At 45.7% G+C, this 15368-nt stretch overlaps 1 protein-coding gene across 1 annotated transcript in view; it reads left to right on the top strand.

The window, feature by feature from the left end:
• Window positions 1–14393, top strand: part of LOC147459924 (uncharacterized) — a 29981-nt gene extending 15588 nt beyond the window's left edge. Inside the window, exon 2 of the mRNA XM_086511649.1 lies at window positions 14156–14393. Coding sequence (XP_086367775.1) covers window positions 14156–14393 — 238 coding nt within the window. The remainder of the gene's footprint in view (window positions 1–14155) is intronic.
• The last annotated feature ends 975 nt before the right edge of the window (window positions 14394–15368 follow it).

A 15368-nucleotide genomic window follows, 5' to 3' on the forward strand; every position in this document is an offset into this window, starting at 1 on the left:
CATTGACAAGATCCAAACCGCACAGCCCGCTTTGCGTGCTTTTCATATGATTTATTATCATGCAGCGATCGTGTTGTGATGTTAAAATAGCAGTCACTACCCATCACACTTACGTCCTTGTTGCTTTTCTCATCGAAACCTAGCTCTATCATCGGCATCTGTAGTATTGCTACTTTCTAATAATCAAGAGCACTTTGAATGCAAGAAACAATGCATCAACATCTAGTGTATGTACTCACTCGAATTGCCAGCCTATGGTACAATTGCACACGGAGATGTTGGGTGGAAGCTGCAGGAGTCTTTGGATGCAATTGAAGGAGCACACTACCATGAGGCTAGCAATGAATACTAGAAGCAGTTGATGTCTTTTTAAGGCTGCTCTCGGCACTTGGAATCTATCAAAGGCTCTAGGCTACTATTGGAAAATGGCAAGAACGTTGTAGCATGTTGTTGATTGCAATATGCTGTTGCTGATATTTGTCAATGCCTGTCACACACTGTTGACATCTGCTAACGATTGCATAGCCTTATTGTTAGACAATACTCACTCAAAAAATATATTAAAACAAGCCCATTGTGAGTGCTAGTGAACAGACACGTGAATTTTTCTTGATAAAATTTTAACTGAATACAAGCATCCATAACTCTTATGTAGTGGATCTTTGATATGAAACATAAAGTTACATCTACTTCTCTTTACTTGTTAAGCTTAATCAATATGCTACATCTTTTGTATTTGACTTAATGCGTGTTTTGTGCTTGAGAGAGATGACATATACTCACAACATTGGACATATTGATTGCACAAGCGCGACTCCAACTCGACAACATTGCAAGGTCCGTTATCTACATCCAATTCCCCATGTCTATGCCTTTGCTTGGTGCAACACATAAATGCTATAAGGCAGGGCATGGATATTGTTTCTTAAATTTTTTGAAGAGACCACACTACAGCTCTTTACCATACTGTTGTATGGCACTTCTGCATGATCTGCACTATATACACTACAAGAGTTTGTGTGCAATTGTGACGTTTTTAGCGACTGAAATACATTGGGTTTTTATACTCCCCGGCATCCCTAAGACCGTCACAAACAGTGTCGCTACGGAAACGTCGCTATAACCATCTCTATATGCGTCGCTATACGCATCGCTATATAGGGATGCATATAGCGATGCTTACAGGCTACCTATAGCGACGCTTACAGCAACATTGTAGAGCCTTATATAACGTCGCCTGAGAGTAAAAAGTTTTGGTGGCAGGTCATTCACCCATCAACCATATTGAATGTCTCAATAATAGGGTAAACCAAAATGAATCCAAGATAAGCCTAGATTCACCTTTGAAAGAAAGTGCAAGATATAGGCCCAAAGTAGTCACCCACAAGACAATATAACCATTAACTCCATCATCCATAGTATTGTTTGCAGAATAAAGATACAAAATTACCACTTGATTGTTAAGATTTGCAAATAGAATAGTTACAGCACCATTGCCATTATTGAGAAAATATACATGGTTTTCCAATAGTTACAAAAAGACGTATACATGTCATCTCATTATACATATGCTATGACAAAAAGAAACTAATAATATCTAACTACGACTAGACTGACATCGTCGAATCAGACGTCGGATTCTACAAAAAAAACAATAAGACACCTTTCTATAAGTATAAACATATAATTTACAAAACAATACAACAAATATAAAAGAGTAAACCTTAATACTAGCCATGCTGCCGCAAGAACTCAGAATGTCCATTAGGAAGTTTAAGTCATTTCTGCCTGCATACTCGTGCTCGTACGGTGTGGGTCGCGTCCTGTCATCGACCACTATTGAAAACACACAACGAATCCATTATGTTAGAATTTAAAAGTACAAATAGATGTAACCACCAAACCTAAAGAGCAATGCAAAAAAACTTACAAAATCGGCCTCAAATGATGCCCACCTGCCGCTCCCCAAGTGGTGCCAGCTCCCTGCCTCTACTCGGGCTTTGGCTGTCTCTCTTTATTGCTTCCACTTGTTAGGATTCTCGCACGCTGCTCGCTTCGCATTCTTCAAATCTTCTTTGGCCAGCCAATCTAGTCTGTTACACCCATGCTTTATTTCTTTTTGCACTTCAAAACGCTTGTGCTTGTAGTATTCATGTATTCGAACCTTCATCAGGTCTTCATTGAAGCGGTCATCCCGTGTTGACACGGGAAACTCGTCATGCAACATGCTAATGGATCTGTCTTTTAATTCACTTGGTACTTCACTCTAGTTGTTTAGTATGTAGTGTTTAAACACCTGAGAGCAAAAACCGTGCATGCGCGAGATCACCTTCTTGCCTTCATCATCCAAGATGATGCCATCGCTGAGGTCGACAGAATATGGCAAGCCCTCTTGCTTGTGACACGTGAACCTGGGTGTCCCGACAGGGTCTTTAGTGGCGTGCCGTTGGGGTACAGACGTTAGGTGTCTCCACTGGAGTCTGGGCCCCGAAGCGAGGAGTATCGACTAGGGTGACTCCGAGAGGAGTAGGTAGTGGTGTGTAGCCAGGAGCGGCCGATAGCCACGCAAAACCTGGCGTAGATGGCGATGCCGTGGCTGGTGTGGAGGCGGGCAAGGAAGGGGAAGGTAAAGATCCTTGTTGAACACGAGGCTATGTCAAGGCATCGGCGGAGGCATCCCCACAACAACCGCCATAGCCATCACTAGAGCGTCAGTGCCTAGACGAGTGTGAAGATCATCTCGTTGACACCAAAGCTTCGGAGTGCTGAATGCTCCGAAACAGAGGGAGACGCTAAAGGAGTAGAACGACGTGATGGTACTCCAGAGCGATGACGATCCTTGTACCACTACCTCTGCTGGGGTGACAAATAAGAGAGAAACTCATCATCATCGATACCTATATTAAACACACGTAGTTTTAATCTTAATATTGAACGGAGAAGAAAACATGGACAAGTAGCGAGAGAGAGAGAGAGAGAGAGAGAGAGAGAGAGAGAGAGAGAGGACCCATAAAGGGGGAGGGATTCCTGTGTAGAGAAATTCCTGTGAAGATCTTGTGAATTTGTCTTTCGTTTGCATTCTACGTATCTTGTAAAAGCACTGCACTTTAGGTGCAATGGAGCTTGAGGCTGCAATTGCGAAGGAGGTGAACCGTCTTTGCTCACAGATGCTTCTTGCCCCTCCACTAGATCTTGTTGATCGGGTGAAAGAGACACGAAGAAGTAGTAGCAGTGCTCTTTAGCATCTCTTTCATCCGATCAACTAGATCTAGTGGAGGGACGACCAACATCTATGAGCAGGGACGGATCAACTCCTTCGCGATTGCAGCCTTAGTCTCCATCACACTCGGAGCGCAGTGCTCGTCGGCATATCAGACTTTCACGACACACCAAGGAGTTTCCCTGCTTGTGAGAACATACCTGGAGCACACGTACGTGGAGTGGACGCAATGACAATTAAACACAATTTAAATTTCTCAAGTATAGCCACGTGGATACAATATATATTATAAAATGGAGCAAAATTGTTCAAATACAATGTTTATGGCTTTAAGAGGTCTCTCTCTCATCCCTGCATAGCTTAGCATAACTCCCTATATCCATATAGAGCTCTCCGTTTAGGCAAATGTCCTCCATTTCATTTTGTAGATCCTCTACATGCACCCCATAGAGAGTAGCACCTTGATGCTCGTTTGGCACCACCTCAGCAACTTCTGATTGAGCATCTTCTCCAATCTCCTCCATTGATGCTGTTGTGATTGGCACATGGTAGCCCTCATACCTCCATGCACTACAAGGGGCTACCTCTATGACGTACCACCAGTTTGATGCCGACTTTATAGGATGAAATATCACCTGCCAAAGCCACATAACTTACATGAGAGCTTCCAAGTACATAAATTCTAAAATTGGATAGCTTCCAATCACATAACTTACTTGTTCACAATGCTCGGGTAGTACAAAAGTGTTTCTTAGATCGGTTCTATTTTTAGTTGAATCCACCTCAAGAAAACCAAACTCTCCTCTGCACATAGTAGCATTGCGACCCTCCATGTTTATCTTGAACCATTGCACCTTAAACAAGTCGACAAAAAATCGTCTATAATAGATCCTCAAAATCTCTTGAAGCGTGCCAAAGTAAGTGAGTTCCGTCCCCATAGGATCTGCATCAGAGGACCGTCATCGACTAGACTGTTCAAATTTTTCTATGATTCCCTTTGTTACTCTTGCTTTGCATCCTCATATTGTGAAATCCACTTTTGCATCACTAAATTGTGAAGCATGCTAAATCGATTGATTTTAGCCTCTAGATCTTCCGTCATCTTTTTCTCAACACCGAGATTGCACATGACTATCCCAAATATACGCTCATCATCTATGGTTTGCCATAGCGTGTCCCGGGCTTCATCAAATCTATCTAGCCATTCTCCAATGTAAACTGGGGACTATGATATCAGCCAACCTTCTGCCATGCTACCCTCCGGACGTGCCTTCTAATGCACATATCCCTTAAGTGTTTTTATGAAATGTTCTAAAAAGAACATCCATCTGGAATGTACTGTGCCAACTATTTCCACCTCATCAACTACGTGAGCAAGAAGATGCACCTGAATGGTTAGCATGGTAGTAGGAAAGTGTTTCTTAAACATGCAGACAACCTCCAGAGCATTTAGTTTGGCGAATGGTATGGATTCTACATTTGACTCCTTTTGTGAGATCCATTGCACCAACTTCGCAAGTTTGTAGATTGTGTTACGGACGTCAAGAGACAAACATCCCTCAATGGCCACCGGTAAAATAAACTACAAAACACGTCTAGCAATGATATTAAAGTCCACACACGAATTTCTTACACAATTCCCACTATGACATATTCCACTTCACACATACATGACACATTTCATGCCAGTCGTGTGACTTCAAATTGGAAAGCTTTCCTTGTTTAGTGAAACACGTTCAGAGTGGGTGCATTACGCCAATGGGGGTAACCCCCGCACTGATCGAATGGTCTCTTTTACTTTGCGTTCTTGGGCTCCTGTCAAAATCCATGGTGCTTTAGGGAGTTTTATTGATCCATCGGATGCTGTCTGCGGCCAATATTGCTCCATACGATCCACATTTCTAAGGTCAACCCTAGCTCCCAAAGTGTCTTTCTTGCCGGTCAGATGGTCCCATAGGAGATTACCCACGTTCTTGAATATGTGCATTGGATCGAGCAAGTGATTGATCATGAGTCCGGACCAATATGGTAGCTCATACCATAGAGAGAGTCTCTTCATACCTAGGGACAAACCGTCATCACACATCTCCTTCTGCTATACCCATGCTTGTGCAAATAGGGCCTCTGTGGCTCTCTTCCCAAAAAGCCTTCACGTAACACATGATTCTCTAGAAGATACGCTTAATAAACTTCGTAGATTTTCTTCTTCAATGAGAGCGCTCGACGTGCATTTAGTCTAGGTCCACATGTGACACATGCTCTGTATCTGCTTTTTTGAAGCCCTGCATTTATACACATGACAATAGATAAGCTTGAGAAAAACCAAGATTTACAATGTTTGAGTTTAAGTGTAAATCACCTGAGCATTCTGTTAGTCCGGGATAGTCATGCATGGTCCACATTAGAATGCCTCTGATCAAAGCATTCCGTCAACCTGTGTGTCGGCTCATATCCACCACTTCTATGCCAATCCACAATTGTTGTATCTCTTCCAATAGTGGACAAAGATACACATCCATATTCTTCACTTTATACCACCCCGACACAATCAAGTCTAGCCACAGGTGCCCCTTCTTGGTAGTCAACCACGGGGGAATGTTGTAGTTGACGATGACAATGGGCCATACACTGTAAGATGTTGATCTTTGACCAAATGGATTTACGCCATCCCTAGACACAAATTTCAAGCTTCCCTAGAAAAATCCGGCCATGTTTCGTCTATATGTTTTCAAACTAGGCAATCTACAGGAATCCGTAGCACACCATCCGAAGATTTATTCTCCTCATGCCATGATCCTAGGGCGGCCATGGACTTGCATTGGAAGAAATGCTTGATGCGAGGAAGCAGAGGAAAATGTCACAAAACCTTTTGTGGAATTTTTTTTCCATGGAGATCTACTCGATATCCCTCGGAATCACATTTCGAACACTTTTCCATGTCTATGTATTCTCCTCTGAATAGAATGTAGTCGTTAGGAAAAACGTGAATCAATTGTAATCCATCCCCAAGTTTTCTAAGATCTTTCTTGCCTCCTCTCTATAATCTGGCATCATAGTATCAGCTGGTAGTATGTGCGCTTTCAACAATCTACACAGCAAAAAAAGTGTGGTACACTTGTGTTAGTAATCTATCAGATCATTATACATCTAGAGTTTTTTATTAAAGTAAACACATTGTAATAGATCAGCTGAAAAGCGCTGTGATGCTAGTGTCATTCCATCCAAACTTTGCCTGCATGTTGAGAAGAACCAGGAGCGCCTTCAATCTAGAAACATGTGCTCCATCATATAATGGCATATCGGCTTCACTTTTCATATCATCACAGATAAGCATTTTTGAATCCATGATCATCTCGATCATTTTATCAATCTCGGGCTCAAACATCGCCTCGTTGGAAATTTGGTCTGCATGATCATGCTCTGAACTGTGAGAGGCTACATCTTGTGGCCTCACGTATGCTGCTTGACCAAAGCGCCTGCGAACACGTCTATTGGGTTGCAAGATTGCTGCCTATTGGCCAGCATCAAAGTCCAGCGAGTTATAATTGGTAACACTTCGATCTATAATAGATGGATCAAACTCGCCAAATTCGCGAACATGGTACAAAGAAACGCGTTTTGTCCATCGAACAACATGCTTGCATTGATTACAAGAACATAAGATCCTTGTTGACAGATAGGTGTTTCTGTTGGACGGCCCCACATCCTCATCACTACTCATAATGAAGGTAAAAAAATTATAACCTGGACATAAATTTAATCATCTATTGATATCCTTCGTCTTTTATCTCTCTCTCTCTCTCTCTCTCTCTCTCTCTCTCTCTCTCTCTCTCTCTGTCTCTCTCTCTCTCTCTCTCTTTATTCACACTGTAAACTACCTCACATTCTCTAGTCATGTCCAATCCCCGCACAGGTCTAGAGGTGCACGAAGATCAGAACCACCGGATTATAATCTCGTCTTTATTGGTCAATGCCTATATTTATGGGTACAAGCAAAAAACACACCTACGTCTACATGATAGTGCATGTAGTGGACAAAACCCCTTTGCCTCTTCTCTAGCTGTAGCAATTCACATCATCTTAACATCTCTTCAATAGATTTTTGTTCTAGGGATTACTTAGCACATTACATGTTGGCCTTCAATGTGAGTATCACGTCGTTGAAAGATTTCCAACTTAAGGTTGCATTCATAGAAAGGAAGAGAGGGATCACCGTTCGCCTAACTCTAATTTTTTTATTGTAATCCCGAAGGTAGACTCTAATATAAAAACTCAATCCAAAATATAATCTTAAATCTAACCTAATTGAACATGTGGTGATTCACGGCTAATTCAATATGGTTAGTGTGTGAATTAATAGGTGTCATATTTTGATGGGAAGATACATATTGTTGTGTAACTAGTGTTTGCTCTTTGGTCAAAGCACGGCTTCATTGACATGCACTAAAATCTAACATAAATCTAATTCAATCTTAAATCGAACATAAATCTAGATCTAATCTAATCTTAAACTCAAAATAAACATAAATCTAATCTAATCTCAAATCTAACCTAAACCTAAACATAATCTAACTTAAATCTAATTAATCTTAAATCTTTTCTTGATCTTAAATCTAAATCTAATCTAATCTTAAACTCAACAGAAACCTAAATCTAATCCAATCTTAAATCCTAAACCTAAATATAATCTAACTTAAATTTAACATAGCTAGCTAATTTTAAATCTTGTCGTAATTGTAAATTCAACCTAATCTTAATCCAACGTAAAAAAAAATTCCGAGAAAAAGATTCTTGTATTAGTTAATGAAAATTGCCCATAGGGCTACAACCACCTCTGCAAGAGAGGGCTACAACAAGCATGATGGGAAGACTCTCCCAATGAAAAAATAGCATATATACAATGAGGCTAAATCAAGAGATGGGAGGAGGGAAGAGCCACACAGATGGATAGTAGTGCCATCTGAGCACCCCCTGGACTATGGTGTAGAAAGGCCCAGGGCGCCAGAGTCGAAGGAAAGCCTCGCGGCGCTCCCGCATGCGGTCGGAGCTGCCCTGTAGTCCCTCAAGCTGTCCTCTGAGAGTATCAATGAGCTCTAGCCAAAAGTCACAAACAGTCTCCGCTGGTGGCACACGACGAGCCTCAAAGATGTGGAAACAGTGGGCCCGCCAGATGAACCAAAGTGTCAGGCCACTGATGAGCTCCCAACACTCCTCTCTCTCACTGCACCACTCTTGTGGAGTAAGCACTGTAGCAGGCTAAAGTGTAGGTCGCCCCCCCTTGCATCACTATCATCCTGCTGGTGGAAGATAGCTCAAATTGAAGTGTCGGGCCCGTGAGGGTGGACCAAGCCACTGCCTCCCAAGTGTACTGTCGAGCCGTGGAGAGAGCAGGCATCAACCGAAGAACTCGTAGCCACACCTGCTGGGCCGAGGGACAATCCCAAAGAGAGTGACGATGACTCTCCACCAAATGGTCACAAGCTGCACATGTGCCACTATGCACAAGCCAGCTCCCTACTACTGTGGCTCTATGTGCGACCAGCCACTGAAACAAGGTGACTCGCCTCGGCTGTCTGGAGTCCCACAACCTCTCCCAAAATTCTACCAAGAACTCGACTGTGAGACCCTCCTCCTGCCAATGACGTGTTGCAGCGGGGAGGACCTCTCTCTGTGCTGCTAGTATATGACGTCCCAATCAAACAGTGTAGTGAAAGAACGGGACTCCTGGGTGGTCTGCAGAAGAGAAGGGGTCCCTCCATAGCCACTCACCAAGATCCCACTGTACTCGTGCCAACGGAAAAGACTCCCAAGCCCATAGCCTCCAGTGTCCTGTCTCAAGAACTGCTGGGTCAGGGTCTATGACGCAGGTCCGCCCACAGATGCCCACTACTCGAATCCTTTGAAAACAACACTCTGCTATCTGCGGGGCCTCTAACTCAACTCGCTGTAGTCGTCCCCCACCCTGAAGCTTGAAGAACAAGGATGAGACAGACTCTGAGCAGGCCGTGAATGATATGAGAACCTCCAGTCGTGTGAAGGCTCCCATCCACCGGGGTGCTACTGGCTCGAGAGGCATGAGCCACTCAGCTGGAACTGACTCTGAAATGTCCTGACACATGCTCTACACCCCTCTCATGCCCTGTAGCTGGAAACCTTGCACCTCCTCTGACAAACCTGTGAACTCTAGCCAGTCACCTAGAGAGAGCGCTGGACCTGCTGCCATGGGACCCCAAGAAACATGAGGCCGACTACCAACCAAGTGGCCTCTTTGAGTGCTAACCATGGGGTTCCAGAAGAGGGACTGGCATAGGTACTTCTCCGTGCACGTCGACTGTCTCTGCTCTAGGCCACGTCGTAAGAGCTCCCAAGATCGAAGCAAACTCACTGCGAAGCGGTCCTCCAGTCTCCTGCTCAAACCAACTCGGTGCAACTCTATAAAGATCCATCTGGTCAAAGGTTGCTAGGGGCCTCCTGACTGAGGCACCCTGGCACGAAGCCTCTGTAGCAAGAACTCCTTCCAGGGCTCCTGTCCTGGAAGAAGTCCTCTGACTACGAACTTCACAAGAAGGCCTCTGCTCTGCTGTGCTGGATCAATGATCCCAAGCCCTCCCTGAGAACAAGAAAGTGTGATGACCGACCAAGCCACCTTGGCTCGGGCAATCTCAGTGTCACGACCTGACCAAAGGAAGTTCCTGATCAGCATCTCTACCTGGCTGATACAAGAACTCGAGAAGATCCAGCAAGAAGTGATGTACCACATAGTTGCCAACAACACCTGGTTGGCAACTACTAGTCTACTAGCCAGCAAAAGTCGTGCTGAGCTCCAATGTAGCAGCTTTCTTCTTATGGACAGGAGAAGAGGAGCGATCTCCTTCTCGGGGGACAAGTCCAAACCAACTTGACAACCCAAGTACCGAACTGCAGTCCCTGGGGGAATCCACCTGAAACCCTCTCCTCGCATCCAATCTAGCACAGGAGCATTGCCAACCGAGAAAGCCACTGTCTTTCTCCAGTTGATCAGTGCGCCCGATGCACAACAAGAAGGTCTCCAAAGCCTACTCACATTTGTGCAGATTGGCCTCCTGGCCCTCTAAGTACAAGGCTGAGTCATCGACAAACTCAGTGTCCAATGGCTCATCTCCCCGAATAGGGAGTGCTAAGCCCCTCAAAGCAACCTGCTATGACACCAAAAATCTGCTCATCGTCTCCGCATAGAACAGAAAGAGAAAGGGGGCAAGAGGACAACCCTGTCTGACCAAGTGTGTGAGCATGAAGTGCTCACCTCTACCTCCTGCCAAAAACACCTGACTGTGAGCCTGTCTGTACAAAGCTGCCACCCCTCAGATCCAAGCATCTGAGAAGCCCATCTTGCGTACAGTGCCCTCTAGAAAGTCCCAGTCAACTCTGTCCTATGCCTTCTCAAAATCGAGAAGAAGAATCACAAGGTCCTCCCCACGGAGCCGTGCCAGGGCAGAAGCCTCCCAGAAAGTGAAGATGTTGTCAAGGATACTGTGTTCCTTGACAAAACCTATCTGAGTCCCATGTATAAGGCTCTCCAAAAGTGGCTGAATCCTCAAACTCAGAGCCTTGGCAATAATTTTGTAGGCTGAGTTGAGGATGGTGATTGGGCGCCACTGTCAAATCTCATCCAAGGAGCCACCCTCCTTTGGAATGAGGTATATCAGGCCCTCACTCATGCTATCAGGCATCACTCCTGTGTGCAAAATGTAATGAAAGGCACTACAAAGATCTGGGCCAAGCAGGTCCCAGTACTCCAAGAAAAAGCTTGGAGTCAGCCCATCCTCACCTCGACAGCTACCACGAGGGAGGGCCCCAAGAGCCGTGTGTAGCTCCTCAAGCTGAAGTGGCATCTCTAGCCTCTGGCGCATCTCCTCAGTCACAAGACAAGGCATCTGTGCCCAAACCTGCTCCCTACATGCATCCTGGTGCTCTAACTGGGGCTCAACCAACAGTAACTCACAATAAAAGTCAATAGCAACTGCACGCATATCCTCCGGCTCACAAACAACTGACCCATCGGGTCTCCTCAACTGATTGACCTTGGCATGCGAGTGCCGAGGTCCCACAGTCTCAAAAAAAGCACCTGTCACTGTGTCACCCACCTGAGTCCACTGAGATGCCTGTCGGTGAAAGACAAACTCATGACGCCTCTCCTCTGTGCTAACAAGCTCCTATCGAGCCTGATGTAACTGCTCCTCCAACCATGGACTGTCTGGATGCTGCTCCTGCATCCTCTGTAGTGAAGCAATGCCTCGTCTGAGACGCTCCTCCTCCTCTCTTGCTGCAGCCTGGCGAGCCAGAGACTCTTGGAGAAAAAAGTGGCTAAGCTCAGCTAGGCCTAAGGACACTCTGTCTGCAGGTAGAACCTGGCTGTCCATGCCCTCTGTCCAGAGAGCCTCTACCCTCTCTCTGAGTGTTGGTCCAACAAGACCCGCTCTGGGATGCGAAGCATCGTGCTTCCACTCCTCTGCCTGTCTGCCACTGTGAGGATCACTGGTGCATGGTCCGAGAAGGATGTCCCTGCCAGGATGCCCACTGATCCCCCTAAGTCACTGAAGTGGTCACTAGTGTAGAAGCGATCTATCCGCGATAGATTCACTCCTCCCACTCTGCGGTCCGATCTAGAGAAGGCAAGACTGGCTGGAGGCCTCACAAACCTAGAGTGCTGCCATGTATCCGAGATCCTCAAAGTCATACACAACCTCTCCCAAGCTGCTAACTCGACTCCATTCACAGTAGCATGGCTGCCTCCAATCCTGTCAGAAGGGTCCTCCAACATGTTGAAGTCCCCTCCTACACACCAATGGTCAACCTGTGGCAAAGACTCAACAATCTGTGACCAAAACTCTGCACGAGCACTCGCCACATTGGGCGCATAGATGTTTAGGAAGCCCACAAGGCCACCCTGAACCTGCATAGTAATCCACTGAGCCCTGCCTGGCACAATAATCCCTCTATCCACGATGGCCTGCTGCAATGAATCCGCAATAGTCATACATACCCCACCCAGGAGCCTCTAGGTCCAAAAGCAGCTGACCAAAAGATATCATATCGTCCATGCAAAATCTGACCACATCGCCGAATGCGGCTCACACAGATGGTGCTCCTGAAGCATAAGGAGATCAATCTCTCCTCCCACAAGGCAACGCTGAAGCTTCTGACGCAATCGGCCCTGCTGTCGCTGAAACTAGGCCCCACCTAGTCCCTCCACGTTCAAACGTAAATTTGAATCTAACCTAATCTTAAACTCAACATAATCATAAATCAAAATGTAATCTAACATAATCTTAAATCTAATTTAAATCTAAACTTAATCGCTCTCTCTCTCTCTCTCTCTCTCTCTCTCTCTCTTTGTTTTCTCCCCTTTCCTCTCTCTTTCGTCTTCTCCCCCCCTCTCTCTCTCTTTGGTTTTTTATTCTCTTTCTCGTTCTCTTTGTTTTCTCTTCTCTCTCTCTCTCTCTCTCTCTCTCTCTTTGTTTTATATCTCTCTCCCTCGTTCTCTCTCTTTACTTTATCTCTCTCTCTCTCTCTCTTTGTTTTATATCTCTCTCTTTACTTTATCTCTCTCTGTTTATGCATGTGTTCTCTCTCTCTCTCTCTCTCTCTCTCTCTCTCTCTCTCTCTCTCACACACACGCACACACACACACACACACACAAAGACACAATGTGTGCGTGCGTGTGTGTGAGAGAGAGAGAGAGAGAGGGGGAGAGAGAGAGAGAGAGGGGAAGGGAACATGAGAGAGAGGAAAGGGAAGGAGCATACCTGGCTCTTCTTCCTCTCCTCGTGTATGTGTGTGTGTGTGTGTGTGTGTGTGGGGGGGGGGGGGGGGGGGGGGGGGGGGGAAGAAACAGAGAGAGAGAGAGAGGGAGAGCGCGGGTTACCTCTGTCACTTGAGCGCGTATCGTTGTCGCTATGAGAGTCGCTATGGGTGTCGCTATGCAACAAATAGAATAGCGACGTTCATAGCAATTTTCACTTTTCAGCGTCGCATTCCGAGCGTCGTTAATGTGAAGTACCTCTTATAGTGATACTTTGCACTTTCAGTCTGTGACGTTTTATTGCAAGACGATATGTTTAACTATTCACATTGCTTTTTTGAAGCTTGAATCAAATATCGGCCTATAGATTGGACAATCAAAACGCACCAATACAACGTTGCAGGTCAGTAAAACACTTCATTTCTTGTTGCAGTTCATTGATGCTTTAACCATTTTCTTGTTTCTTTGGTGCCACGTTAGTAATAAAATTAGCACTTAATACTAACCCAAATGGACTTGAGGATAGACGACAGCAAGGACTGCAAGATATGCTACTACAACTAGTGCTCTCTCTCTCTCTCTCTCTCTCTCTCTCTCTCTCTCTCTCTCACACACACACACAGGAAGTGCCATCATTGGCAAGTTACCGGCAGTCTTGTTTACTTTAGTGCTTAATTTGCATATGTCCTACTAGGCTCCATAGATATTCTATAGCTATGGCCACCGCAAGACTAGTTTTCAAACTGAGGGTGGTACACTATTGGAGCACTACAAAACAAGCGAGAGCTGCTACTTCAGAGCACTACGGATTGTAGGAGATTCGAGTAGAGAAAGAAAGCGTGCATGACGATGCTATCTGGAGGGCGAAATGTGGCCGGCTGCATGGGAGAACCACCAGAAGCATGGAGAGGGGGGTCGCCATATAAGGCAGCATGTAGAGATTGAAAGGGGGAGTTGCATAGCAAGAGGAGGGGGGGGGGGGGGGGGGGTGGGGGTTTGGTTGGTGATCAGAGAGGAGCCCAGAGAGGGACGTTACCAAGGAAGGTTGCAGAAGTTGAAGGGCCGGGGTCGAGCCAGGCCTAGACCTGTATGGGGTACAAGTTGGCAGCGCAGGCGTGAGGAGGCTATGGTTGGAAGTTGTATATGTGTGAAGGTGTCAGGAGAACACTACAGAGAAAACGACCCTAAGCTGGAGACAACTTGGCCTGCACGGTTGTACTGAGCAGGGCTACAAGCAGGAGGAGGAGGAGGTCCGTGAGCTAGGGAGTTTGAGTGTAGAAGGGGAGAGGATCACCATTTTGGGAGGCATCAGTAATTGGCGAGGGTTGCATAGGAGGGAGTCCGCCTACTGTAGGTCAGAGAGGATAGCGATGATGGAAGTAAGGCCGTGAGCGAATATTGGGGACCACTCACAAGAAAATCAAAGATGACAAAGAGGGTCGCTAGTTGCATGAAAAAATTAGGGGTAGCACTGGCTTTGAAGGGGTTTTCTATTGCAAAGGGAAGCAAGGTTGCCAGTTGCAGAAGGGTTGACTGAGGTATTGAAGATTGGGAGATGGCCGAGAGTAGCCAGCACTGCACAGTGGAGGGGGCATCGGGACCTCCAAACACGGGAGCACGGGCGTTTTCAAAGAAGAAGTTGCCAGTCGAAGGGTGTGACCACCACTTTCGTAAAGAAGGGGAGTCGGCTTGCTCGCGTTGTGGCCGCGAGTGGAATCAGGGATACATAGGGGAGGTGGTGTTTCTTCAGAGTGCAAGGCGGGCTGCAGCTTTGGGTAGTAACTGGTTTCAGGGATAGTTCGAAGAAGTGAAAAGGTAGTTACAGATAGTTGTAAAGCAAGCCTCGGATTGTTCGACCAGTCAAAGCATGAAGATAACACCCTGATCATGAAGCAAACGGAGGACACTTTTTTCCATATTGAACCCACCATTGTACATCCTTTTGAGGGATTTGTGCTGTAACATTTGGCCCCTACTCTCAGATTCTTGTCAATCTCTCTATCTTGCTCGTGTCTAATTGTGGGTCAAATATATATGTGTGTGAGTGAGAAGTTGTGCGTGAAGTTCATAGGTTTACAAGTGTAAACCTATCTTGCTCGTGTCTAATTATGGGTCAAATATATATGTGTGTGAGTGAGAAGGTGTGCATGAAGCTCATAGGTGTACAAGTGTAGACTAGAGGCCTTGAAAGCAAGTGGGTGTTTCGATGGATATTGAATTGCATATATTGGGGTAAGGGTGCGTGTTCTTGAGGGGGTAGAAGCGTAGGCCATGATGACATGCTTGGTGGTTGATTGTGTGAAGTTTGGGTTGGTTGGGTACGAACTTGGGCAATAGTTGTTGGTAGATCGAGAGTCTGGGTGTGT

The sequence above is a fragment of the Adiantum capillus-veneris genome, chromosome 4, assembly GCF_014529385.1.
Source record: "Adiantum capillus-veneris isolate H3 chromosome 4, ASM1452938v2, whole genome shotgun sequence".
In the NCBI taxonomy this organism is placed as follows: domain Eukaryota; kingdom Viridiplantae; phylum Streptophyta; class Polypodiopsida; order Polypodiales; family Pteridaceae; genus Adiantum; species Adiantum capillus-veneris.